This window comes from Poecilia mexicana, unplaced genomic scaffold (assembly GCF_051168715.1).
Source record: "Poecilia mexicana isolate PSO_F unplaced genomic scaffold, ASM5116871v1 scaffold_22, whole genome shotgun sequence".
NCBI lineage: Eukaryota > Metazoa > Chordata > Actinopteri > Cyprinodontiformes > Poeciliidae > Poecilia > Poecilia mexicana.
In genome coordinates, this window is record NW_028263391.1 from 11,730,227 (window position 1) to 11,757,827 (window position 27,601).

Below are 27,601 nucleotides of genomic sequence, written 5' to 3' on the forward strand. Positions count from 1 at the left end.
TCGAGGTTTAGAAATTTTCTGTCTGTAATGTATTTAGGGTGGTTTTATTGATTGTACTACATTGCTCACTTAATGCTTCGTTAAAAGATTTTAAATAGTTTTTGTAAACATTTATTCTGCGCTGTGGATTAATACTTTTGTCACTCAAAGATGCATAACCAAGCACTCAGAATTTCATTGGATCTAATGTCTTCTTCTAGACCAAATCTGCTTGTTTACAGCTACATAATGTTCAGTCTTTTGCAAGACAATTAGCTCATTTTCTGACAAAGGACCTGAAAACCTGCTTTTTTAGATGAATGTGCCTCTAGTTTGAAAGACATCATTACTCAACATGCATTTGTAGATTTCATATGGATTTAAAAACCTACAGTAATCAGTCAAATTAAGCTTTGAGGAAAATTACCTTGAATCAGGAATGTAGTGGACAGATTTTTAGTTTGCAGTGCTATATCCATCCATGTTCCTTCTTTAACTAGATTTTTAAATTCATAGTAAGATCTTGTAGTTGTTCTTCAGAAAATTTACATTACTGCACTGGAAACTCATCTGAAAAATTGTTGAATTTTGAATTGGAAGAAAAAGAAAAAATGTAGGAACCCTCCAGGTCCTTAAGAGTTAATAGAATATGTATTTCCAAGAAGTGAGGTCTGAATATATGTTCTGTGTCCCTCATGTGGACAGCAAATTCAGCACCAGTTTGCTTATCAAATTATTAGTCAATCCATCAAAAAGGGTGAATGCACAAATCTCCTTGTTAATTAGCTTAAAGGTTCAAAACACAGATTATCTTTTAACAGTTCTTTAATATTTTTATGCAGTGTTGGTGCTAGCCACAGAAATTGACTGTAATCTGTTAACATTTGTTATTTCTTAACAACACAGCTTTCTGTGCCTGAAACAAATTAAACTCTTTGGGGCTTCAGTTGTAATGAATTCTCATATAGATGAAATAACATTTGATGACTGAAACATTTAGAGGAAAAATGCATGTCTAGAATTCATGAACAGGAACTGAACATTGCCTGTTGAATATAAAAATGGAAACAGCTCAATGTTGTAACTGAACTGAATCTTGTAAACAGAAGTACACAGTCAACTAAAACAGCCAATTAACGTTAGTTATGAAAGACCACAAAGAGCTTAAAAGTGAACAAAATAAGATGTGAGAATGAAAAAGAGGCACTAAGAGAAAGTGTTGCTCAGTTATCACTATTGACTTGTTTATCTTCTCTGTGCTGAATCACATCAGGAATTGATAACACTTAAAATAACGAGTGTCCTTGAGGAAGATTCAAAGTTTCTCCAGAGAAAGCGCTGAAACAAAGAGAGCCAACAGCTTTTCAATATATATAATCTAAAAATAAAACATCAGAAACAGTGGAATAACAGCAAAACACACTTAAAATCTCCACAAAATGTTGGTCTCTTCTGTCACACTGATGTCGGAGAGAGCCCCTCAGCTGCAGCCGATCGCCCGTGTTCCTGCTGAACCTCCCTGACTGCCAAGATGCGAGTGAGCATGCTCTGGAGGGTGGAGCCGTCCAGCGGCTGGGACGAGTACCAGTGGGAGCTGCTGCTGATGACAGATGTAGGAGTTATTAATTAAAACAAAAAAGAAAAAAGAAACACTTTCTTTTAAACTTTCTAGTATGATCAAACCGTCTGGAAACGTTTCACCAACTGCTTCTCAATCCGTAACCTGGGAGTGTTTGATTTTTCTAAAGAAGCAGTTGGAAGCCAGATGACATTTCTCAACCGACTAAAGCTAGTTTTACAATTTTAAGCATATCTGAGAGTTTAAAAAGTTGTAGCGGGTGATGCATAATTTCTGTTTTTCCTGGGGTATAAATGTAATGTAACACAGTGCTTCTTTTTTGTATGTATACTCTTCAAAATAGCAAAGACAACGGTACATGAGATCAAATAAGGCAGAAGTTATAGAAATACTTCTCTCCCAGGGTTTGACATCAGAGGAACCTTCGCGTCTGTGTTTAGTTTCTTGTCTGCAGAGCTGTATAAAAGACAATTTCCTCACCCTGACCTGCATGCGTGGACGTTCCTTTGAGGCCGGAGGTAAAAGACGCTGCTTTGAATCTTCACAGACTCTGGGCTGTTGGAGGTCAAGACGACAAACCTGAGACGTATTGATTTTAAACAGAAGCATGTGTGTCTGTGTGCCTCTGTGGGGACTCACCATCTAGAGAGGTAGAACTCGTAGAGACGGACGGGACACTGCAGGGGGTTGGCTGCGTTTTCCCACATCTCTCCGTTGCTCCCTTCCTGATGCTCTGGAAGCAAGATGAGGTATGTCACATTTTAAAATACATACGAAGTTATTTCTTATTTTTCCAAGCAGGCAAACTTTCTCTCTGTAAAAGTACCCTAGGCTCACTAGTCTTTCTAAAGGATTTTGTCTTGGCATCCCGACCTTTGAACCAAAACCTGGAATATGTTCGATTTGTGAAGAACATGACTGAAAACCGTCAAGGACGAGTATCTAAAAGTTAAATACCCAGGAAAACTTATCCAACAAACACCTGAGACAGGACCTAAGAGATTTGTAGACAGTTAATCATCTACTTGACAGCAAGTTTTTAGCTAACAGTGGAAAAACATAAATATAGAGCTGTCAAAATCTATTGATCATGACCAGTTTAAAAAAATCATTTTCCTTCCCCTTCACAATTATCCATTACCTCGTGTTGGTATGTCGTTTCAAATCTCAATTAAATACAGTAAAGTTTTTGGCTGGGATGTGGAAGAATGAGACAAAGGTTTAAAGTTCATGAATACTTTTGGGAAGCACTTTGACTGTCCAACCCTCCTCATTGACAGGTTCCCTTCAAAAACAGCAGAATGATGGAGGAGAGCAGGAGTAGGTACTTATTTTAACTTGCACACATGCTGTGTTTGAAGCTACACTCTCGCTGACGTTCCTGAACTCTCGTAAAGGTAACTTGTTGTAACACGTAAAGGGGGAGGTACATTTTAGAGCTGCAGTGAGTTAATATAAAGGACTGAAATTAGTTTTAACTACAAGAAATAATATGAAAAAGCCATAAAAAGTTGCTTTTGGAGGCGCCACCTTTCTGCTCAGAGCCAGACGTCCCTGTGCCGCTTCTCTCGTACTGGAGGTAAACATTTCCGGCTGCGCTGTGGGGTTTGAAGCGCCGGGTGAAGTTGGAGAACGACAGACGTTGGTGCTCTGCCAGCGTGGTGAGGTGGAGGTGCTTGGTGCAGAAGAAGAGCAGCGTGTTGAGCAGCACTATGGGTGAGTAGGCACCCAGCTGCTTGCACTCCCACAGGTAGGACTCCTCGATGCGAGAGGGAATGATCCCACCTGAGGGAGGAAATGGGAATGTTGGGGAAAATCGGGGAAAAACTTGAGTTCTGACTGAGTTAAGATGGCCAGCTGAAAGCTTGACTTTCAGTGATGTACCACTTGGTTGCAGCTTTGGTTTCCAAAGTCGGAGCATCCTGCTGAGCTCGCTGCCAAACTGACTGTAAACCTCATCTGTGAAAATGTTTTCTATCCGCCCCCGCAGGAACAGATGCTGATCACAGAGAAGACAAAGTAGATCAGAGAACTCTGAATAAACCAAACTGGAAACCAGGGTGACTTTTGTGCACCTGTTGGATTCCCAGACAGAGGTAGAAGATGCTGTCCGGGCCGTAGGGCTCTCCGTTCGGCCGCCGGACCTCTCTGATGAAGCGGCTCAGAGCGAAGCCCAGCTCAGCGGGGCTGCACTGAACAATGTCCTCTTTGAAAGCCACTCGACTGGCTGTGGGGGCAAAAGAATAAACTGTTTATGGGAGCAGGTTGAAGGAGTTCAAGGAAATGAACGACAACGTCGCCTCACACTCTGTTGGCTGCTTGTTGCTCTGCTGGACCCAGCTCGTCCAGGCTTTGACCCCGTACAGATGGTTCAGCTTGGAGGAGGCAGGTGTTCCTGAAACACTTTGATCAGCAGAACCAGTTCGCCTTCGACCCTGGACGGACAGATGGTGAGAGCTTTAGTTCACAACAACCCTCTGAAATAATGAAATGCATCTCAGAATGATAAACCCACTTAAAATATTAACAGATAACTAAAACAAGAGAAATACCCTACAGTTCTACTCAGATAAAGCATTAAAAGTGCACATTTCTACTTTCACCAACTTGTGAAATAATCTGTATTTAATAATTAATACACTAAGTATACTAAATAATCTGTATTTAACAGTAAATACAGATTATTTGAAGCACAGTTTTTGACTTCTGATACATTTACTTACTTTGCAAAAGTAAAACAAGATCAGTTCGGATGCTTTTTTAGTAAAGTCTACCCAAAAATTTAAATCAAAGAGTTTGAATAAAGGTTGTATAATGAAAAATCAAGCTCAACAGAGAAAATAATATATAAATTATTTTAGTAAATACTGCAGGAATCTTTGATCCTGACCAACATTTGTGCTAATCAAGCATCAGCTCTGCTTGTTGCACATCTTTGCACTCTGTATGATTCACAAAGCAAATAATATTTAAAGTACTAATTAATCAAAAATAATTGCCAGTTGAAGTACATATTGTCACTATATTTGTAATATTGTCCTCAGAAGCACAGTTGCAAACCTATGGATTAACAATATTCACTAAAACTGCTTAAAACCATCTAATTTTGCTTTTTAAATTTTTTTTAAACAAATACTTTAACTTTTGAGTTTTGTGATGGTCTCGTTTGACTTGAGCTTTTCTTATCTTTAAATTTTACAACACTGGTCTGTCAGAAAGCGCTGTACCCGTTTCCTGCCGTAGGAACCTTCTCTGCGTCTCTTAACTCCTCGCTGTTGAACAGACGAGTTCTGATTCAACAATCCTGTCAAAACAAATAAAAAACCCTCTCAGTGTCGGTGTTTTTATAGCTGAATCAATTATATTTCTTATAACCATAAATGACAGCGCACCAGGCTGGAGGTCAGCTTCCAGATCCATCACAGGTGAGGAGGGAGGCTGATCTTTGCTGCTGCTGGGAGGATGACTGATGACACCTGTACCCGTCTCCGGTTGGTCATCAGTCTCATGATCTGGTCCTTCTGTGCTTCTCTCTGAGCTTTCAGTCGGAAGCAAGTCAGTCTGAGCTGCTATGTGAGCCATCTCTTCATTTTGCTTTGTGGGACTGACGACTTCAGTCTTAACATCCCCAGAATGAGAGGAACTGCACTGATCTACAGAAAAAGACACAAAAACCCAAGAAGCAGAAGAAAGAAGAAGATTTTAGTCCTGAACCTAAACCACAACTGAAGAATCTGAAGCAAAACATCATAGATAAAACTTCTTCCTGGTTTTATGCAGTAACAGAACTGCTCATAGTTTAGAATTTCCTTACAAATAGCCATATTTTCTTTTAAAGCTGATTTTTTTTTAAGTTATCGTCTCTCCTTGTTGCTGGGAAATCATGTAGTGAAAGCTCAGTTAGCAAAACAAAATAAAAAACTTTAGGAGTAATAAAGTACACCAGGCAATCTTTCAGCTATTTGTCTATTATATGCCTGTTTTGCAATCAGTTAAACTTATTTGCCTCCCTGGAGTTCACTTAATAATATTTGCATAATAACAGCATTAAAGTATAAAGTTATAACATGAGAAACAGTGAAAAAGTACCAGAATTTTGAAGGCATCAAAAAAGATTTTATGTTCATTTCATCAAAGCAGAGGCCCAAGGGTTGATTGCTGGTTTCCTGCAACTTTGTTGACTAAATGCAAATATCAGGAGTAAGGCGAGGCGGTTTTGATTTTATTTTGAGAGGGGCTTTGGTTCGATTGTTTCTTTGCTTCGTTTTAAGATGTCCAAATGAAAATGATCTATTGAAGAAGGCACAATTTAAATCCTCCTGACGATCATAACCGATTCCAATGGGGATTTTTTATTTTTTTTTCTGATATCGTTACCTATACTGGAAGATTTTTTTTCTTTTTCTTCCTCCTCCTCATCAAGCTTCTCCATCTGGACAGCTGCATCTTTCACATCCTTGGTCTGAGGCTTGACAACAATCGGCACTGGAATCTGGAAAACAGGAAACTTCCAGCTCCAGCGACTCCCAGTGCAACCAGTTATTCCCATTACAAAGTGAACTGGCACATACCGGCATGGGTACCACCATGGCAACAGGCGTGTGCTGGGAGTACATGTTCATAGGCACTGGGACAAAGACCGGGACTGGTACTGGAACCATGAACACCTTTATGTTTTCCTCCCTGTCTCCAGCTGAGATAATGATGAGTAAAGAGAGAAAGAGGAAGGTTAGAGTTTCTTGTGTTGACTGATTTAATCTTAATCTGAAACAAACACTTGCAACACAACAAATGATTTTGGAATACATTTATTTTCAGCATAAATAGCAGCAGTTCTAGACCAAATTCACTGATTGGTGTTTTTTTTTTATGGTTGCAAAATACAAAAGAATGAAACAACAAAAAGATGGGATAATATTTAAGTGAGTCAGAGTCACTCTTTGCTCCAGAGCTGCGGTTTGTAGATCCCTGATCTGATAAAAACTGCAATCCTATCTCAATATTGATCAAAGCTAACAGAGCAGCCTTAATTAATTTTAATTAATTGCTACAGTAAAACTTTAAAGGCAAAACATGAAACTGGTTAAAGAGACAAAGTAGTTATGTGGCAATTGATATCACAGGAAACTGATGCAATATAATCTTTTTTAGTACGAGGGCCAGTTTCAGAACCTTTAAAAAAAAAAAATCCCTTTACATATTGTTTTAAACGCTGCAAAGCAGTTTTTTTTCGATATTATACAAAATACATTTTTCTATTCTGTATTATTCTTTTGACCAATAAACAATAAAGCTTTATGAAAATATATATTTTTATAAACTTAAGATGGTATTACTCTGTTTTATATTAGCTCGTCTTAAAACCCAACTATTTTACTTGGCCTTCAACTTCAGCAGGATCCAGTTTTAAATTGTATGTTTGTTTTTAAACTGTAAGAGTTTTTATTTTTATTGTTATGTTGTGTTTTAATGTACAGCACTTTGTATCAGCTGTAGTTGTTTTAAAGTGCTTTATAAATAAAGTTGGCATGGTATTATATAATGTTGTACGCTCCATTGGCGGCTTTTTATTTCTACATGGCTCAAAGCTCCCTTCGACAAACCAAGGTGAAATTCTAACATTTAGCCAGCAGATGTCGACATTTATACACGTGTCTTCTGCGCGACATCCGGAAATTTCTTTAGGTCAAACTAACCTTTGACTATTTGATGATAGCATGCTTTATGCCACAAAATAACTGAGAATAACAAATATCTTCTGTGGATCATCCAACAAGTATAATCGGATAAAAAAAAAAGAGAACTGAGAAGTCTTTTTTTCAAAAACCATTTATTGAGACTTGTTTTCTTTTAACAAGACAACTTATTTAAAATCCACTTGGTAAAAATCCTAGCAAAGATTTATTGTCCAAAGTAAACTTTACCGTTGTAAAACAAAGCTGGAGTCGACTCTGATGCATCAGTGGTGAAATGTTGCAAGGACGTCACTGTAACTTCAACATTCATTGTGTAGCAACAGGAACGGATCAGCATAACAGGTGGTTCAAAATTACAGGTGACAGTCTGTGTTTGATACAAAACTTCACACTGCTCGCTTCCAGCTCAAGTCACATTATCCTGGCAACAGTGTTTTATTCTGATTTAAACGCTCAATGTGACGTTTAAAGACTTCTAGTTGGATTCATTCATGACTGAACACATGATGATGGATTAAAAAAGCTTGCATCCACAAATCCATAAATGTCATTTTCTCTAAAAGTTCACCATAAATTAGTGTTTTAATGACAGGAAACCAATTTAACACTGAAATATCTCTTGGAAGATAAACATGGCACAAAGCAAATGAGGTGAAAAAAGAAAATGACTAATAAAAAGATGAACAGTTTTGCACTTGTTCTTCAAAGGAAATGTTTAAATAAAAGCTCATGGTGTAAAAGGATGAAATGTGATGAGTAAAGGTTGACGATGCACTGTGACTTTTATGACATGATGACGTATTCCGACACATATATTAATGAGGTAATATTTTATTCGATCTTACAGTAGGCTCTGAGAATCCGAGAAGCCCTTCAAGTATTTCGTCCTCAACCATTAAAAGCAACATGAACACAAAGAAGACCTTTAGTACTACAGCAAACCATAGAAATCCTGTCCAAGCTGAGTGGAAACTAAATACTGCAAACTTCAGATAATATACAGGGTTCCTACACGACTTCAAATACAAATAAATTCAAATGTTGGGATTTTGTGCACTCTTTACAGTTTCAGGTTTATTGGCAGTGTGCAGTAAAAGAACAATAAAGGTGGAAAAATCAATTTCTTTAATTTAGGCCACAGCAATTTTTGACTGACAAAGCTGAACAAATGTTCCTGTGTACGCTTATTTTGAGCAGATATCTTAAAACCCCAAATTATATGAATGGAAATGATTTTTTATTTATCTAGAGACCAATTTTTATCTTGAGGAAATGACTTCTGGAGTTTCAAAACATCTCACCTTGAGATAAAACCTGAAGTGTTTTGTACTGATGAACAGTTTGATTAGCTAGCCATCTTAAGGTGAGAGCTATTCTTTATATCAGAATACATTGTTGAGTTCATTCATGTGAATAAATTATAATATAAATAAAACTCATAGCATGTTTTGTAGCGACAAAAGCTTAATTAGGTCATCATTATTCACATCATGCAAGTTTCTAAGATGCGACTGTCCCCAAAATTTAAAAAACTATGATAGTTCAGCTGGATTATTATTTTATTACTGGTGTATTTATTTGTTCTCATTAACTAGAAATATCTAACCAGTTGCTGACATAAGTTTCAGTGTCTCGCGATAAGACCTGAAGATCATTTTATGCTTTTTGATATTGTCTTTAAATGACATGATCTAAACCATCCATGGAAAATGGTTTAGAAATTTAATCTCAAGATGATGAGAAGCTTATTGTATAGTAATAATTGTTCAATTAGGATATTAACTAAGATCTCAAGATTGTTTTGTTGCAGCAAATTTGTCATAAAATCATCTTGAAACAGAACCCAAAAGCTTTTGCTGCCAAAAAGTTTCTACACCTCATTACCTCAAGATATGAACTTTACCTTTACGAGTCAATATTTTATATATATATATATCAGGATTATTTTTGTTGTGCCAGCATTTTGTATTAATGTCATTATTTCAAGATAAGCAGATCTCAAGTTCAACTTAAACTGAATTATTTATGTATCTTGATAATTAAATCATTATCTAGAAATAAAATGGTTTGGATCTCATGCAAATATTTTCCATTTTTTGATTTCAGAACTGGGTTTCTTTTTAAATACCAGTTCAATTAGATCCTTAATATTTTTACTCAGGTTGTCATGCAAAAGGTTTCATTATATCATCTCAAAATAGCATGATCTTGAAACATTTGCAGCAAAATGTTTCATTATCTTATCTTCAGTTGTTTTGTAGAGATAACAGTTAAATTGACTTGAGTTGAGGTCTCTGACTGTTTTGTTGTATCTTCATCTCAAATTCAGTTCCCAAACTTTCTGGCAAACACAGCCAGTCTCGCTCTTAAGATAACATGACTGCGCCTATTTCTACTTTATTTTAAATTAAATAACATCTTACTATCTCGACACATCAAACCACAAACTTTGGAGATAATTGCTTATTATCTTCCTTATTCATGTTGAAAATATCCATCATAGACCAGCGGTTCTTTTCCATTAATTATACCGAAGAGTTGTGACAATAATGAATCAAAAAATAACTACTTCTTTGAGGTGCAATCCCTGTTATTTGAAGACATTTTTTTGATAATCAATAGACAACAAGCCCATGATGCTGAGACAAATCCTACAAAAATGATTTAAAGTAGTTCACATCCATTAACGACTTCAAAATTTCCATTGGTTTAATAATTACTCTGTTTTTATAAGCAAATTTGTTGGGCAAAGTCAAATTTTTATGAGACAGTATATGGAGAGGAATTTGCAAACACTTTTCTTTTTTCCCCACACAAAATGTCTAAAATTTTATTTTGTCCACACCAATCAAGGTTTTAAATTCCAATCTATACTTTTCAACATTGTAGGAACCCTGTAATTACAAAGAAAATACAAGATCAGTTTTCAAATTAGTGAAAGACGCTCCCCAGCATGGTTTGGGATTAGCACAGACTACGTAGTGTGAGACTGAACAGGAAGATTTAAAGCTGCAGTTTGTTTGTTTTTTGTCTGTGTCTGCAGCCAGAGATGGGAGATGGCTTCTCAAAGCAGCAGATCAGGAAGCTGGAGAGAGAAAAACCGGGTGACAAACTCGACCCTCAAAGGAAGTCAACATGTACTTCAACAACTCAAGACAGCATATAAAAGCATTAAGCTGCATCAGTAAGCATGAAAACTGGTTTACTGGTATGAATGAAAGTGTTTCTGTTACTCGAGAGGCTCACCTGGTGCTTCGTAGTTAAGTTTTGTGTGGTAAAGTTCAAAACAAGGCACAGGACAGAGGCTGGGCTCCTCAGTACATGTCTTACAGTAAAACGGTGTCTGTCTCTTCATTGTGCCACACTCTGTTGCAGACTCCACATCCTTCTCTTCCTCCCTCTCCTCCTTGCCCTCCTCATTTTTCTCCTCGCCGACAGAAATTTCCTGCTCCTTCTCTGGCTCATCATCACCATCCTCCATCTTTCTCTTCTTCTGTCCAGCCTCTCCTTCATCCAACTTTCTCTTCCTCCTTTGGGAGCACACCTTGCAGCTGGAATCCGTCTCCTTTCTGCCCAGGAAATGGCGCCCGGTTAGTCGAGCTGGCGTGAGGTTGCTCGGCTCAGTTTCCTCCTGGATTTTCGGAGACCGCGGCGGCGATCTGGATGGTTGGTCGGACTGCGAGGAGCTATCTAGCAGAGCTGGTGCAATTGTTAAGAAAACTATTTAAATGAATCCCAGAAGAAGAACATTCAACAAAACATCTAAGATGTGACAAAAAGCTTGTTTTTGGGATATTAGTCCAGATGATTCTCAATAAAAAAAACTTCTTTAAATAAGTGTTTACACAGCAGTCAGAATGACCTGAGTTTAGAGAATCAAGGAGAAGTTCACACAGTTGGGAAAAAATTATTTTTTATTGAATTTATTTTAAACTGTAATAAATTTTTAACACAAAAATACTATGTTGTAATTTGTATCTCCTCCTCACTGAGATCACTGACTGCTGTATAGAGCAAGAAGAATATTGACTGCTAAGAACTACTCCGCAAAATCTCACTTCAGGTGAATGTTTAGTTTGTAAATTTCTCAACATAAACAATCTAAACATTTCATATTAGACCTACTATATACCCACACTGTAAATGAGTGTAAAGCTGAGTATTCGTTCAGAATAAATTGCAGGACTTCTTTCTTTGACGACTGTTCAAAAGCCATTTTTAGACGTGAAACATCAGAAATTCATCCTCTCATATATTCCATTACGTTCCTCATCGCAACATATTGACATGCAAAAGTGTTAACATTAGCATGTTTCATTTGATAGCTGCAGAAGACTACAAATAAAATAAAAGGCAGCCACTAAAGTCCTTAGGTGTGCATTAGTCTCCTTTGCAGCATTCTAGCTTGCAGCAAGGCTAAAACAGTGAAAAGTGTTTCATGTAGTTACCTTCTGGTTCAGGGGAAGGTGAAGGAAGCTGGCACATGATTTCCTGGTCCATGGTGAAAGGTCGGCACAGAACAGATTTGTTTTTCATCTGACGGCGACGGGGCGCGGGCGCTCGCATGGCATCAGTCTGAGTACTGGCCTGCGGGCGTCACAGATATGATCTGATTATTTCCTTTAAATATGTTTTCTCTAATCAGGTAAATAACAGCAGTTTGAAAAGGACAAAACTCCTTTTTAAAATCTTGTTTAAATTAGGTATAATATATATTCAGTTTGAACAGTATTTTAAAAAGAAATGTTCATACATGATCAAGGTTCTTTCCATCTATGCTGGAGGTTGGAAGCTCTCCTGCAAAATCGGGATAAAAACAAAATGAGAAACACAACAAAAATGAAAATCTATGACAGCTACAGCAAAAGGCCTAAAATAGTTCAAAAGTCTGTGTGTGGAAGACTTTTAAAGGGGAAAACACGACTGAAAAAGCAAATAAAACCAGTTTAAGAAAATAGAATAATAAGGAATGAACAAGAAAATTTCTGAAAAAATTTAAATGGGGCCTGCCAAAGTGTACCCGTTGGTTGAAACCCAGCGTTCTGGACTTAGAAAATTTCAGGATGTAAGTGGTATAAACTAACCGGTCAGCGCTGTACCTGCCGACCCGTTGGGCTGGGAGGCCGAGCCGTTGGCTAAAGAGACGACATCTGCAATGACAGGATTCATCTTGGAGGGGTGATGAGGCTGCGCTGGAGCTGGACAAACATTTAAATTGAAAGATCGTCTTACTGAAGCAACAGACAACTGGATAAGAAACGTTGATTTTAAATAACTTGTTACCGGATGGCACTGGTGGGGCAGAGGCCATGCCGTTGCTGGTGTGCTGGCTCGCCTCAAAATGAAGGCAGCAGTACTGCAGCAGGCAGGCCATGTTGCAGAAGTTGCAGACTGAACCCAGGCACTGCAGTTTCTCGCTCATGTAGCCCTGCTTCCTGCAGCTGTCGCACCGACCCATCTGGGCAGAGGAACAACGGGGGAATAAAACATCAGATTTGATCACACTGGGTTATAAACCGAGGGACTTCTTCTCCAACACAAACTCTGACCCAGAGCTCCAGAGGTGCCAAATCTACACATGCTCTGTGCAGGAAGTCAGTTCATGCTTTTCAGATCTGATGTATCGCTCCGAAAAATGTCAAATTCTCACTCAATTTGATTTTTTTTTAATGAATTTTTCCAGCGCTGCAGAAACAACTGAAAATGAACCAAATAGTATTAACCTTATTTATTCACAATTTCACTGTGAATAACATGAATATGACAGATGGCAACGTTTACAAATTACACACCTTTTCTTCCAAATAGAGTACCATTACAAATTACCATTAATTGTCATAATTAAAAAAAACTATTAACATTGTATCCATTATTCTAGACAGTATTACTTACATTTATGATCAGATTGGACGGTTTACATGACTTTAAACTGTTGCTAGGATTAAGATTAACAGCATTTTTGTATATTTGGAAATTAATTCAACCAGTGTTTCCTGTTAATTGCCCTAAGAAGACATTTCTTGTGAACTTGTGTGATATAAATAAACTGATTATATGTAAGTGATACAGCTCCAGAAATAGACGAAATAAAAAAAATAGAAAAATGACCAAACTGAATCCTCGTGCTGCTGACCTTCCTTCCTGTTTCTGCAGATAAGGGCTCTTATTCAGAATATTTACACTCGCGTATGAAGCTTTTACTGAAATCTCCAAGGGAGGAATAACAGTTTTGCTTATACACACTAATCAGAGGAGGGGAAGAAGAAATCAACCTAAAAAGGAAGAATATTGATTTCTTACCCCAATATTTACATTTTTTCTTTTTTACATCCTTCATGTTCCTGAAAGGTAAATTATCCACAATGGATAACAGGAGATTATACTTCTTTAAGACAAGTTTTTGTTTCCTTTTTCTGGTCATGAGCTGCTACAATGTTTTCTTTTTTTTTTTTTTTTTTTTTTTTTTTTTGCTGTATGAACACATTCTTGTGGGACATCTGTCCTGTACTTACTCCATAGTAGAGCACCGTGTACTGGGACATGCAGTGAGGTTTGCAGAACTCCTCAATCTTCCCTCCATAGTGACTGAGCATCATCTTCTGGCCAAGGCCACAGCAGTAGGAGCAAGAGCGCAGGGCGTGTTCCTGCTTGAAGAACTGCTTACAGTCTGGGGCAAAAGAAGGAAACGCCGCATTAACAGGATTAACAATCCTAAACTCGTCATTGAATCTGTTAAACCTGCCGCAGCTTCAGGATTCACTTTGTTTAGATCAAAATTCTGCACTTTTCCAGATTCAAACTGGAAAAGTGCAGAGATACGGAAAACTCCAGAGTTTTCCGTATCTCTAAACACCGTATTACAGTATAAACAAACAGACTCAGGCAACCTTGTAAAACTGTAAACTTGCAAAAGGCATAAGAAAGACAGAGGAATGTATTGATTTTGTCCTTAATTGATCTAAGGGTGTGCATTTATTGTTTTATTATTTATTGTGAATTTTTTCTGATAAGAACTTTGATTAATTGTCTTGATAAATTAGAATTAACGATAAAAATAACATCTACCATTATACTGTCAGTTATTTAATATTATTTTCTCCCATTTGTTCCACAAGAGCACAGATAAATATCAGTAAATTTGACTTAGCATAATAGGAAATTAAGAAATGCTTTTAGTTAGTATTAGTATTTGTAATATTTGCCGTGGTAGCTGCAAAATTCTCTAAAACCCATTATCTTTTAACTTACATTCGCTGCAAAAACACACGTCCTGGTGACCGAAGCTAGTGACTTCGTAAAGGACCTTTTCTTCTTTACAGTAGTCGCACACAGAGAGGACATTTTTCTGGGTGTTGTACTGATCACAGCACGATTTACTGCACAACAACAAAATACGACCCTGGAGACGGACAAAAAAGCCGACATAAGAGGCATGAATGTTTGTCAGCGGGGTTTCACAGATTTATAGAACAAAGTTAAGAAAGTGACTCAAATTTCCCACCTGGTGGGTGATTAGCAGCGGCTTGTTGCTGAACTGTTTGTTGCATTGGTAGCAGGTCAGAGCGATGGCATCGCTCAGCCCGTCCTCCAGCGGTTTGACAGGCTGCTCAAGGGGGGATCTGGCATGGGCTTGTCCAGGAAGAGAAGGAGTGGACACGGCCGAATGGGGAGGCACTAGAGGAGGTACTGACGTGTAACTGGGGTGGTGTCCTGGATATGGGACCGAAGATGAGTAATCCTGAGGAATGGGGGGGACAGAGGTGGCCCCGGTTGCCCCATTGGCTGCGGTGGAGGGTCCCGACTTTGGAGCATCCTTGCTGGGAAGGTCCCTGAGAGATGAGGTGCCATTGGTAAGATCAGGCTGAGATGTGGGAGGAGATTTCTGCAAAATAATTGAACAAACAATTCATAAGAAAGAACAGAGATGCAAGTTATCAGTTAATGAGTTACTGATTGATTAACGATTAATTTATAAGTGGCCATTTTCTTAAAAACCTGAGTTTTCTCTTGTATCAATAGAATCTTTCCATAATACGAAGGGCTACATTTTTCACTTGTTCAGTGTTTATATTTCTAAACAGAACCACATAAAGTCCAGTTTCCATCCCACAACAGACTGTGTTGGGACCGTTTTTCTTTCTTGCTCTGGGATCCCTCCACCATCTTTGTTTCTGCATCAACTGGCTCCAGTTAAGGATGACTAGTGTCGCCCTCTGCTGGATGGCAGCCAAACCACAACACTAAAAGAAGGTCTAGCACCCTTGATTAGTTAATCAACTGGAACTAATTTTAATCTTATAAACAATTAATCATAGGTCGAATGTTTAGTTTCTAGATATTTAGATTATTTAATCTGGATTTTATAACTGAATATACGGCTGATGTTTTACCCTGAATGTGGTCACGCAGGCTAAGGAGCAGAAGCTGCGAATGGTACCATCCACCATGGCAAGATGATACTGAGGAACGGCAGAAACTTTGCACAGGCCACAGGGGAATGGAGTACCTACAAAAACAGTTGAATTAAACATAAATTAAACTATCATGTTTTAATGCTGAGCCTTTAGCTTCAGTCTGCAAGACCAAACTAATAATGCTACGTCCGTGGCGTTGTACCTGTGAGGCTGTGGTTGGGTGGCCGACTCTGTTCCACACATGTTGGAGAGCAGTACAGCTGAACTTTACCCTTGTGGTCCCGCTCCATGATGGTAGAGGACACCACTGTGGTCTTATGACAGTTGGCACACTCTGTTGTCTTTCTGCAACTCTGCAGAAATAAATTGTTGCTCACAATTTTTCCTGATCATAAAATTTCTGTCTCTACCGATTTGACAAAAACAGAAATTCAAGCTAAAACTGCAATAGAAAGGGAAACACCTACTTCAGTTCTTGTAATGTACCTGTTTAAAGGTGCCAATGCAGGTGGAGCTGCAGAAGTTGAGCTGAGACTTTTCAATGGTCAGCATATGACAGGAACCCGACTTGCTGCTGCAGTAAAGCCCACAGCCTTCGCAGCAGTTCAAGGCAAGTTGGCGCAGTTTGCGCCAGGTTAAGAAACAGTTGTCGCTGCAGAGTCTGTGCAGTTTTCCTTGATAGGTGACCTCATGCTCAATCTGCTGCAGAAATAATGATCAAAGACAAAAAGACCAAAGGAGCTCGAGCTAAAAGGGACAAAAACAATGGCAAAGACGTCTCAAGGACACAATCCATGCAATAAACCTTTAATAAAGATGACTTGCATCATATTCAAAAGCAAATGCAAAGGGTTTTGCATGCAGCTAAACAGAAAAGTACAGAAAATATGGAACAAAACACCATGCCTTGTTGGTGGATTTGCAGACGCCACAGAAGGGTTTTTCAGCTGGACGCTCCACTGGTTTTTCAGGTGGCTTCTCAGGCTTCCTCTCAGGTCGTTTATCAATGATTAATTTTTCACCTTGTTTCTTCTTGTGTCTGTATACAGACAGACAGAACTGGCCACAAAAGTGCATGAATGTGCTGTTTTCGGCTGGGACTGTGACCATGTCCCTTGGCTGAAGGATCTCCCTGCAAACAGAGCAGTGGGAAGGATAAATGCACATCAGTGACTGTCCAACGCAACACAGCTCTCAGGTGACACCAAGTTTGCTTCCAATTGGTTGAGAAGTGCTTCATGACGTCTCCTCCCCACAAGCGTCAACATTCAAACTGAAATCTGTACTTCAACCACAGAAGTCCAGTTGTCTCTCAGAGAGGTAAAGCATCTCAATTTTGGACCAGTCAAGGCGGATTTCTGTTGTAATTGTTTTTGTGCTGAAAGCTGATCAATGAAGATGTTAAATAAAGATTCTAATGTTCCTGAATCACGGTCAACTCTTTTTGTTTCCTCTCAGATTAAATCAAAGTGAAAGCATAAAATGTCTCTCTTTGACTTGAACATTTCCTGTGCAATAAAACTTAATTTGTAGGGTTTATTTAGTGTAGTACTTATTACTCAATATTTGCTAGTAAATTCATTTTGCCCGTAGAAAGTAGATATGAGACAGTAGAATATAAATATAATGCTTGGTTGACAGTCCTTGTTGATTTTTTCTATATTATCTTTAGTTGAGTGAATTTTTGTGTCAATTCCAAATAATTCTTAGATCCTGAGAAAGGTTCAGAAATGTCCTTATTGTTCTTTTTATGCTACACCAATCACTCATTGGTAACAAATGAAGACTGGTTAGTTTATAAATAAAAAGTTACTGGTAGATTACATGATTGACACCTTCAAAGTGACTACATACGGCAGCTAAAAAAGTAATGAAAAGACTTAATGCGTTGCAACTGACAGGAAGTTCTACCTGTTGCACTGGAAACACGCGCGACCTTTTGTGATTGGTGGAAGATGGCCCGTCAGACAGACTGTGGAGCAGAAGAGCTGAGTTGAGCCTTTTCTTTGGAAAGCTGTTTGGCCTTTCAGCAAAACCTAAAAAATATTAAGACAGAATGACATAAACACCCATCTCCTCCAAATCTGTAAAACAGACCCTAAATAAAGAAAAAGCAGCGATGTAACAAAATTTATCACCTAAAATATAAACCCTGGCAAACTTTACCTTGGCGCAGCCGCTGCAGCGAACACTCCCCGGTACCGCAGGTGGAGGAGGGCGCGGAGGGAACGCGGTCAAAGTGGGTAGTGGAGTCGGGATTGAAACTGCTGGTCTAACTGGGAGGGAAGCCACGGCCTGCAGGACGGCTCCTCTGCCGGGGATTAAAATGTGCGTCGTGGTCGGGGCCGGAACAGCTGGAGGCACTTGGATTAATAAAAAGGAGGAGTGGGGATCAATGTTGTTTTTTTTTTTTACTAAATATGTAATAATTTATTATTAATAACCAGCGAGTCTGGTTATTGGTTTCTGAATGAATTTTTGTTTTTAAAATTGACCTAAGAACTCTTGATCTAAGATAAGAACAGAAATAACACAGAAAGAAGACAAATTTCAAATGAAAGTGCTGGACAATAAATTATGCTTTTCAACCAAGGATGCTGAAACTTTTCTCAAAATAGCCACAGATGACTGAAATATTTTTATTAATACAAACATGAATGTAAGAGTCAAACAAAGTCACTTGTTCTGAAAAAGTAGAGTGGACAAAAAAAACCTTCTAGCAGCCACTTGCAAATTTTCAATGTAGCTATAGTGGTTTATGCAGAAGCTTTGACAGGCTAAAGAGCGTCTTCAATTCCTGTTTAAAAAAATGTAGAAATTCAAGAAAAAAGGAGTGAATTAGAGGCTGGATGTTCACATAAAACTGTCTGGCCTATAATATAAGAACTGTTTTGTTGTACAGTGAAAAGAAAAAGCATTTTTCCATTAAATATTACCTCTAAATTGTTTTGCTCATCAAATTCTCATATCAGACAAAGATAACTTGGGTAAACGAAAAAGATAATTATTTCACTCATGATGCCTTCAGCATTTCTGCTGCCCACCTGAAGGATTTGCTTTTTCCACTTCTGCCTTTTAATATATCTTTTTAAACTTGAACATCTGTGGTTTTGTGTTAACGACAGGCTTTGCTTGTCTGAGGAAAGTTGGTATAAAAGCAGAGTGAACCATTTCTTCGTTCCCACCTGCGACTGCTGCAAATACGCAGCAATGTCACAGCAACACAAGGACAAACTGCGACACTAACAGAAAGAGAGACGATGCTCCCCAGAGCCCTTGCACCAAACTGCTACCCAATAAACTCACAAGATGGACACGTCATCATGTAAACATGGTAAAAAAAAATGCCACAACATGACTAAGGTATCCCACCAAAAGATAAATTGCATAGCTTGATTGGGGTCTTTATTTTACCACCTTTTTCCTCAAAACTTGTCTATTTGAATAATCAGCCCCGTTATTTTTAAAGTAAACAGTAAAGACACTCACTGGCAGAAGTCGTGAAAGTGTTTCCTCCTCCTACAGAGAAGACAGAGCTGATCCTCAGCTCTTCCTGAAAATATCAAGACAAACACAAATCAGCATCTTTACACTCTTTTTATGCATCAGGACATGGAAAATGAAGCGCAGCCCCACTCAAGAATGAACAAATGATTTAATATCGAGCAAGACCTGCAGAAAATAACAAAATATTCACCCTCAAAGGCAAGAGTTTGGTGACTACTGTGCATATGTGCATAGGTGAGTTTAAAGACCAAAAACAACAGAATTTTCTGTAAATGAGTTTAAGTTACATTCCACAGAAAAATCTGTGATCACTGAACCATGAATAGACAGGGGGCCCACTGTACTTTAAAAAAAAACCTAAACTGAACTGTCCTAACGATCTAAACTGAGACTTCACTAAATCTGCAGCTAGTTTAGTTTTGCATAACAACACCGACCTACCTCTTGCTCCCGCTCCTCTTTAATTTGTTTAGTTGAGTTCTGAGGAAGCAAAGCAGCATCATAGCCTTCATCAATCGGCTCATCCTTAATGTTTATCCTGGGAGACGGCGGAGGATTACGATCCTCCCCTTGAGTGTTCCCTGATGTCTGAAAAAAAAAACAAAAAACAACAGCAGCTTTTACGGATATCTGGCGCATATTTGAAAGTGAAATTACTCCAAATTCTGTTTAAATCCTCACCTCTTCCTGTTGGCTGTCTTCTGTCTCCTCTGTCTGGTTCAGGCCGCCATCACCTGGCAATAAGGAGAGAAAGTGTGTAAACAAGGAGAGATGATAGCACACTATTATCTCACCACAAATGCAACTTAAGAGAAGCCCACAGGGAATAACTTACTAACCTCTGTATATTATCCACTATTAGCACATAGTCGCTCAGTGGAACAAATAAAACAACTTTTTTTTTTTTTACTTGGTTTTAAGCTCATTGTTTTTGTCAAGGTGACTTTTCCAAACTCAAATTTCCAGAGCTTTTTTGCCAGTTTTCTAAAATGTAAATAGAAAGTCCACTACATATATTTATGGAAGTGATACAGTGTTTACATTTTGATGAGGAAGCACCAAAACCAGAGACAGGAAGGAGATAAGCAGGAGCCACGTAGTGAAGTGAATCTGCATGGCGGTACTGATAACACAGACGGAGTTTTACCTTTGTCGTGCTCCAGGGTGTTGTCCTGGGAGGAGTGGGAGGTGTTGGCAGACTCGGTGCTCCTCTCATTCTCTTGCTCCTCCTCTTCAGCTTCAGGTTTTTGGTCAAAGGGGTTGCTCTGAGACGCACTGTTCTGACCAAGCTGACTTATTTTGCTGGCCTTACCCACATCAACATCTTCTAGGGAACCCATCGGCAGGGCATAGTGCCAGTCCTCCTCATCCTCCTCCTCAGGTCCATAAGAGGGAAGACCATCCAGAGCATCGTCAAAGGCTGCTCCACCACTCCCTCCACCTCCTCTTTCGCTCCTCACCATATTAAATGAGGACGGCTTTTCAGAAGAGGTTGAAGTGAGGGGAGGAAAACTTGTCTCTCCTGTCCCCTCATCTGTCTTTTTCTCTTGTCTGCTCGAGTTGCTATCTTCTTCAAGCGGCTGGCTTTCCCCTTGTTCTAAAGTTTCGTCCAGTCCCTTTGATTCTGGCTGACCGCCACTCTTGGAGGAACCCACAGAGCCTCTGGAGGAGTCGGCGAACTCTCCCAGCCCCATCACTTCATCAAACATTCGGGACATCTCCTCGTCGCGCTGAGCGGGAGAAAATACATTAGGGAAAAATCCCCTTAAGTTTTTCCGATATGACTGATAAGGACTTAGGAATTTCCATCTCTTGTACACCAACAAGGTTTCCTCCAAATTGATACTCAGTTAGTTTTTTCATCTGAATAATGTTAAATTACTGATGACTGGCTAAAGCACGCCTATAAAGTGGTGTCTCCACTTTAGTTCATCATTTCATCGGAGAAAAGGCCCTGTGTTCAATCTTCTCTAGTCCGAACAGGGTCATTGAATGTTTGGAGGAGTCAAGACAGGACTTTTAGACCTGATTCACTGTACCAAGTATTAAGCATAATGGTGGGAGATAATTGGGCTGTTCCATGGAGGTCTTAGCATAGTGCACAAAGTGGGTATAACTACATCACAACCGTAACTTCATCTCAAATAAGCAGCTAGATGGTACCGATCAAAAGTGGTTTTGCAATGTATAAAACCTTTACTTTAACCAAACTGAGGATTTGTAGACCACTTTTAAAAAGCCAGACAATGACAGAGGACAAATATCCAGCTAAAATTATGCTACCAGTTTGTTTATAACTACAAATAGCATGTGGTAAAGGTGTAACTTCATAAAGGTAACCCTAATACGGGGATGCTTTTATGTACGACCGTCTAGTTGTGGGCACCCCCCTAGTATTACATGGATCCAGGCCTAGTACGGTCCAGTTGTGTGCAAGAGGCGTGTCACCAACTCTTTAATACTAAGTAGTTAATCACCGTTTAATTTATTTTCAGATACATAAATAGTCGCAAACGTACAACATTTGCTTAAGATAATTTAAAAAGACAGTGGAAATGTTACGGCTTCAGAAGTCACTGCGGTGAATTTGGAAAAAACTGTCTAAAATCTGCTATTTTTATTGTTCACAGCACTCCTTGGCCGTGTTTTGTAAGAAATGGAGGCAACTGCAACGCAAGCCTAAATGCATGGGTTAATACAGGACCTAAAGGTCTATAGAAATACAAGCTAATCGCGGTGAATGTTTGCGTTTTCCATTTTTTTTTCCTGAAACAAGATGCTAAGCAGGGCTATGTAGCTAGCTAATCGATGCTAGCCAAAAATGAGCACCTCTCTACCGGAAGCTGAACCTAAACTACAAAGGTTGAAATGAAGCTGCGCTAACTAATACGTTTAGCTGTACCTGTTTGTTGTGACCACCTACCATTTTATTTTCATACCTTTAAACGTTTAAGTCGAAATTCCTCCGACTCCGCCATGTTTTAATTATGCTGCAGACACCGCGCTTCCAGATGCCCACCTCCTCTTTTTTCCTCCTCCTCCGCTTCAATGGTGCTACAAGACGGACCAACAACAACAAATATGATGCATTTAATCAAGATTAGCTGCTAATTTAATTCTACAAATAATACACGCAACTATTAAACCCCAAGTGTTTTATTTAGTGACATTTTTCAGAAAATACACAACTACTTTAACGTCAAAAAAGCTTTACCGTAACTCCCAAACTAAGTGCTCCCTTTCTATTTTTCTATTCCTAGCGATGTAATAAATGGCATTTTGTAATCAAAGCATTAAAAAGGCTTTCAGTGTGTCCTGATTCCCTTTTTCAGACCTCCGGTAAATGCCAACACTCGCTTATAATTAGGCCAACACACTAACTTGCTGTATTAGAAGTTAGTCGTTTTTTCCGACGTACCTCAAATGCAACTTGAGGCCAGGCTGTATTCGGGCTTTTCCTTCCTAGCTATTTCTAGGAAGTTTGTAGATTTAAACTTTCTTTTTTGATAAAGCCTATACAGATTATCCTAAGATATCTCTGCTGGAGGACAGAATGGCTTGACACTCTGATATTTTCTTCTTCTACTAATCTCGAATTAGCATTATTTGCTTTTATTTTAACTTAACTTTATGTTTTCTCAGTTTCCCTCTTCTCCCCACCTGGTCTGGAGTATTTGGCTGTGGTACCTACCTAAAGAGGTAGGTACCACAGCCTACCTACCTGTGGTACCTACCTGTGGATAATGCTGCTATCCACAGCATTATCGCCTGCTATTAACTTTTTACTTTTTATATACTAAGTAGACTTGTTGCATTGTTTGATAACTAGGACTTGTTGCATTGTTTGATAACTAGGATCAATTAGAATGTATGTAGATTTAATTGTTCTGTAAAATGCACTGAGATGACTTGCTATAAATTTAAATGTTCAATTCATTTCAATTCATAGCAAGCAATAATAACTACCTTAAATCTCCTGTTCAACAGAGGGCGAGCTCCACCAATCTATTTGTGTCGTCATTTTTAATATGTAAAAAAAACCTACTAAAATTGTTACATATAACTGTAGTTATCATTAATTAATTTCAATATAATTATCAAATCTCTTTTAATAACCACATGTTTAACAAATTTTGGTGCACACATATTACATAGCACTTGGTAGTCAGTTTCATTTGCCAGTTAGAAATGCGAGTACTAGAAGTTGCTCGAGCTGGATTAGTGCGTATTCATGGCTTAGTGGTGGAAAGAAACTCTAGGGTATTATAGTTCTGTGCTGAACGATCGGAACCTTTAACCGGAAACTAAACAAGGTTCAGGAAGCATATCGTTGCAGGAGTTCAACTGACATTTGTTGTCATCGGCCCTTCTTGCTGTCATATAGTAAATATTTCACAGGACGTAGGGCGAAGGTGCGGATGAATGGCAAAGATGGCAGTGAGAGCGGCGGCCTCGGTAGCGGGAACCCCGGCGTCTATGTCCCGCTTCAGGGGAGCGCTGGTGGCGGCTGTGCTGGGAGACTGCGTCGGTGGAGAGTTTGAAGGAGCGGAGGAGGTTCCAATGGAGACCGTACTGCAGCACCTAAGCGGCCTGGAAGATGAAACTAAAGGAAACTGTGAGTCAATGAATGCGTTTAAGGACTATGTTTGGGGAAACTGGGCTCAAGACGCATTTTATTTCCAGGAGCCTGTCACAATTTGTGTCTTTAAATAATGGCACAGCTTTAACCAGAGAAGCATGACTTCACGATACATAGTTTTTTAAGGTAACACCTTTCTTTAATGTTCACTTTTCTCGTGTCATTGACACTGATCAGTGGTCAATTTGATTATTTTGAATGTATAGACACATCACCAAACAAGCATGCATTTTGCTGGATTTAATCTTTAAAATGAGCAACAAATGCTTGATGTTAATGGATTTATCAGTTGATTCTCAGGTCCTTCCAAAACTACTACCTGCTACTAATGCTGCCTTTAAAGGACCAGCAATTGATTCAAAGACCCTTATGCAATCATCCCACTTTTATATGTTTTAAATCTTTGAAGAGATACTCTGAATAATTTAAAATTATTCAGTCAGGAAAAGCCTGATCATTGTGTTCCTAGTTTTCAATCATTTCTGCTCATCTCAGGTTTTCAGGAAGTTGACTCCGAAGTTGAGAAGCCTAACTTTTTGCTATAGTATCTCACAAACTCTAATAAAATACTTTGTAGTTTTAACATCAGAAAATGTGAAAAACCTTAAGGAGCATACCATATTTTTGCACGGCACTTTAAGTTTCTGACCCTTCTATGTCATTTTGAGCTTCAGTTAGTTCAGATTTTTACTTTTGCATTTAATATCTAAAATTTACATGTTTTTGTGCTTTAGGGAGCCTGTAACTCTTGCATAGAGCCTTGAGCAGTCCCACTTACAATCTGTTTTTACTCAGATTTATCACAGCCAAATGACACAAAGTAATTGTAGATCTGGTTTCCTGTCTATTTTATGAATCAGTATTTTATTATCTTTTGTAATACAATAATATATGCTTTTGATGCTTAGATCATCTAATTTGGAGTGTAGGGAGTAAATTTAGCTAGAATAGCGTGTCCTGATGAGGAGAAGCATGTTTAGTCTGAGTTCTGTGTTTTAAAGGCGTCCTTGAATACAGCGATGACACTGCGATGACGCGTTGTGTGGTCCAGTCTCTTCTGAACCGGTCTGGATACGATGAGCAGGACTTGGCCCGCAGGTAGACTGATGCCAACGTCAGCATCCCTGGTTATTTTAAGCCTGATACAAGAAAATTTTTAACCTACATTTTTCACACTTGTAGGTTTGCGAAGGAGTACAGTGCCTCTCCCGGCCGTGGTTATGGTTCTGGAGTGATCCAGGTGTTGAAGAAACTTGCTTCCCCCCAGCTTGTCGACGTTTACCAACCAGCAAGGGATCAGTTTAACGGTCGGGGCTCGTTTGGAAACGGCGGGGCAATGAGAGCAGCCCCCTTCGCGCTGGCTTTTCCTAATTTGCCTGATGTCACACGGGTCAGTGGTGACCTTGTGATGTTTAAAAACAACAAAATCCCCCAACGTAAATGAGGTTGATCATCACTCCACAGTTTATTTTTCTTTGCAGTTTGCCCGTCTTGGTGCCATGCTGACACACTCTTGCTCTCTGGGTTATAACGGAGCTGTCCTCCAAGCATTGGCTGTTCATCTGTCCCTGCAGGGGGCGCTCAGCCTGCCTCAGCAGTTCATAAGTAGGCTGATCACAGAGATGGAAGAAGTGGAGGGCGAGGAGGAGGCTCTTCGTGATGCCAGAATGTGAGTTCCCAATGAATAAAAATTTTAAGAGCTCCTCCAGAAAAAAAACACAATAGAAAATTTTGATTTTTGTCAAAAAAAAAAAAAAACTCCAAAACTCCAAAGGTGGTCTCTCTGCAGTTTTCTGAATCTCTTGTGTCTTTTCAGTCTAAAAGAAGCAGAAAAACCATTCTCTGAGCGTCTCCACAGAGTCAGAGACCTGATGGACCGAAATAAAGTGAGCATAGAGGAAGTCATCTCTGAACTAGGTCAGTAAGCCTCCCCACTTTGTCATTTAAATTCATATGAGAATTTCTGTCTGTGTGTATTATATATATTTTTTTCTTGTAAATTAAATAAGCATCCAGGGATTATACTAGATCCCTGCTTTGGGATTCGGATCAAGCACAGAAACCGGGTCCTGATGTTCTTAGATGGATGGAAAGTACAAGTAACTGAAGAAAAATAAGTGGTTTAATTGAGTAATATGATCAATTATTTGAATCAGAAATGGCTGAAAAGCAACATAAATCTCTTTATGAATGAAATGTGCTCAAATTCAAAGATGCAAAAAAAAAAAATCATTTAAATTATGGCCAAAAAAAAGCTAGAACAAACTTTTTCTGAACAGTACTCAAGTTTTATTTAGTTTTATTTAACTTTTCTATTTTCATTTACTATTTCTTGGGGGTTTCATTTGTTTTTCTGACATTTTTTATATTTTTTCTTATCTATACATGTATTATGTTTTACTATGCATATATGTATTTATTTGTTTTTGCCATCAGTTTACATTTTCATTTGTTATTCAACGCAGAAAGTTTAAGTATATAAAAAAAAATTTATTGCTCTCTGTTCAGCAGCAGTGCATTAATTCAAGTGGTGGTTGTGGGCAGGGTTGGTTTAATTCATTTTATTTGTGAAGAATTGATTTTTAACCTCCCCCCACCCCACTGCTTTACATCCAGGAAACGGCATTGCAGCACTGCACTCTGTCCCCACTGCTATCTTCTGTGTCCTCCACTGCCTCCAGCCACGGGACTACCTTCCAGAGAACTACGGAGGCCTGGAGAGGACAATAGCATACAGTTTGGCCCTGGGAGGTGACACAGACACCATAGCCTGCATGGCTGGGGCCATCGCTGGGGCCCACTACGGAATTGAGGCCGTTCCTCAGAGGTGGATGAGGTGCTGTGAGGGGGCGGAGGACGCTGACATGAATGCAGCGCGGCTTCATGCGCTTTACCACCAGACGTCACAAGGGGGCAGAAGTGAGACAGAGAGCTGTGAGGACAAATCTGAGTCAAATGGGACTGAGAAGAAAAAGGACTGATGTCAAAGACAATTTTACTGCGTTTGGATCTGCTAAGTTGGTGTAGAGAAGTGCTTGTTTTTAAAACTGTCCACTTGTGGTTTGTCAAGTGACTGAATATAAAGGTGAGCAAGATCAAAAAGAAACTGGAAATCCATATCATAAGCTCACCCGTTTTATTCTGAATAATTTTTTGTCACTACAAATTGTCCATCAATGTTTTTTCTCTGTTAGACGACTAGTAAACATTTTAAAACCCTACATCTTTGAGTGTTTGATTTTATCCAACTAGAAATTGTGTTTTACCAGAAAATCAACGTAACTCAATGTAGTTATTTAACACCACTTCAGTAATATCAGCTGTGACAGAGCTAGAGTCCTAATTTAAACCCAAACAGTATCTGTGAGCCTTATTTTGAAACTCCAAGTTAAAACCTCTTCCTTTTATACCATTTATAAAAATGAAAGAACTTGATATGCTGCTGAAGAGAGTTACTCAGCTGCTGAATTTACACAGGCTTCAGCCATAATGGATTGATATGAAACACAAAGACCTACTGAGGAGCCAAAGAAAGATGGAGCAAGTGGTTGCTATGGTGATTTCTGATATTTCTATGGAGCAGGCTACCATTCTTTTCATCAGAGAGGCAGACAGGAAGACAGTCCTCAATCTAACTGCAGCTGTGGGAAAACTATAAATTGCATCCAACAAATTTAATTGTATGTGGAAACATTTGAAGGTTAAACAGTTCATTTTATCTGTCTTCACCGTTTTATGATGGAGATTAAAAAGACTTTAGTTCCCACTCGGAAAGAAAAATTCAAAG

General features: G+C 38.9%; 2 protein-coding genes across 2 annotated transcripts; one reads left to right on the plus strand and one right to left on the minus strand.

The window, feature by feature from the left end:
- Positions 1 to 786: 786 nt before the first annotated feature.
- On the minus strand, positions 787 to 22,399 carry LOC106922938 (zinc finger MYM-type protein 4). Its single transcript, XM_088002442.1, has 29 exons — positions 22,115 to 22,399; positions 20,323 to 20,905; positions 19,857 to 19,909; positions 19,617 to 19,763; positions 19,158 to 19,221; positions 17,835 to 18,031; positions 17,580 to 17,704; positions 16,575 to 16,800; positions 16,155 to 16,367; positions 15,871 to 16,021; positions 15,645 to 15,760; positions 14,756 to 15,136; positions 14,503 to 14,653; positions 13,767 to 13,921; positions 12,538 to 12,712; positions 12,339 to 12,452; positions 12,008 to 12,051; positions 11,703 to 11,841; positions 6,130 to 6,251; positions 5,936 to 6,050; positions 4,951 to 5,211; positions 4,786 to 4,862; positions 3,864 to 3,993; positions 3,634 to 3,785; positions 3,443 to 3,557; positions 3,089 to 3,343; positions 2,198 to 2,291; positions 2,039 to 2,113; positions 787 to 1,576 (listed from the first exon to the last, which is right to left on the minus strand). Exons 1-29 carry the CDS (start codon positions 22,151 to 22,153, stop codon positions 1,435 to 1,437), a joined length of 4,611 nt encoding a protein of 1,536 aa, XP_087858568.1. The 5' UTR covers positions 22,154 to 22,399; the 3' UTR covers positions 787 to 1,434.
- Positions 22,400 to 23,465: 1,066 nt separating this feature from the next.
- Positions 23,466 to 27,035, plus strand: adprs (ADP-ribosylserine hydrolase). Its single transcript, XM_014995705.2, has 6 exons — positions 23,466 to 23,790; positions 24,816 to 24,912; positions 24,997 to 25,204; positions 25,296 to 25,483; positions 25,631 to 25,731; positions 26,431 to 27,035. Exons 1-6 carry the CDS (start codon positions 23,598 to 23,600, stop codon positions 26,793 to 26,795), a joined length of 1,152 nt encoding a protein of 383 aa, XP_014851191.1. The 5' UTR covers positions 23,466 to 23,597; the 3' UTR covers positions 26,796 to 27,035.
- Positions 27,036 to 27,601: the final 566 nt, after the last annotated feature.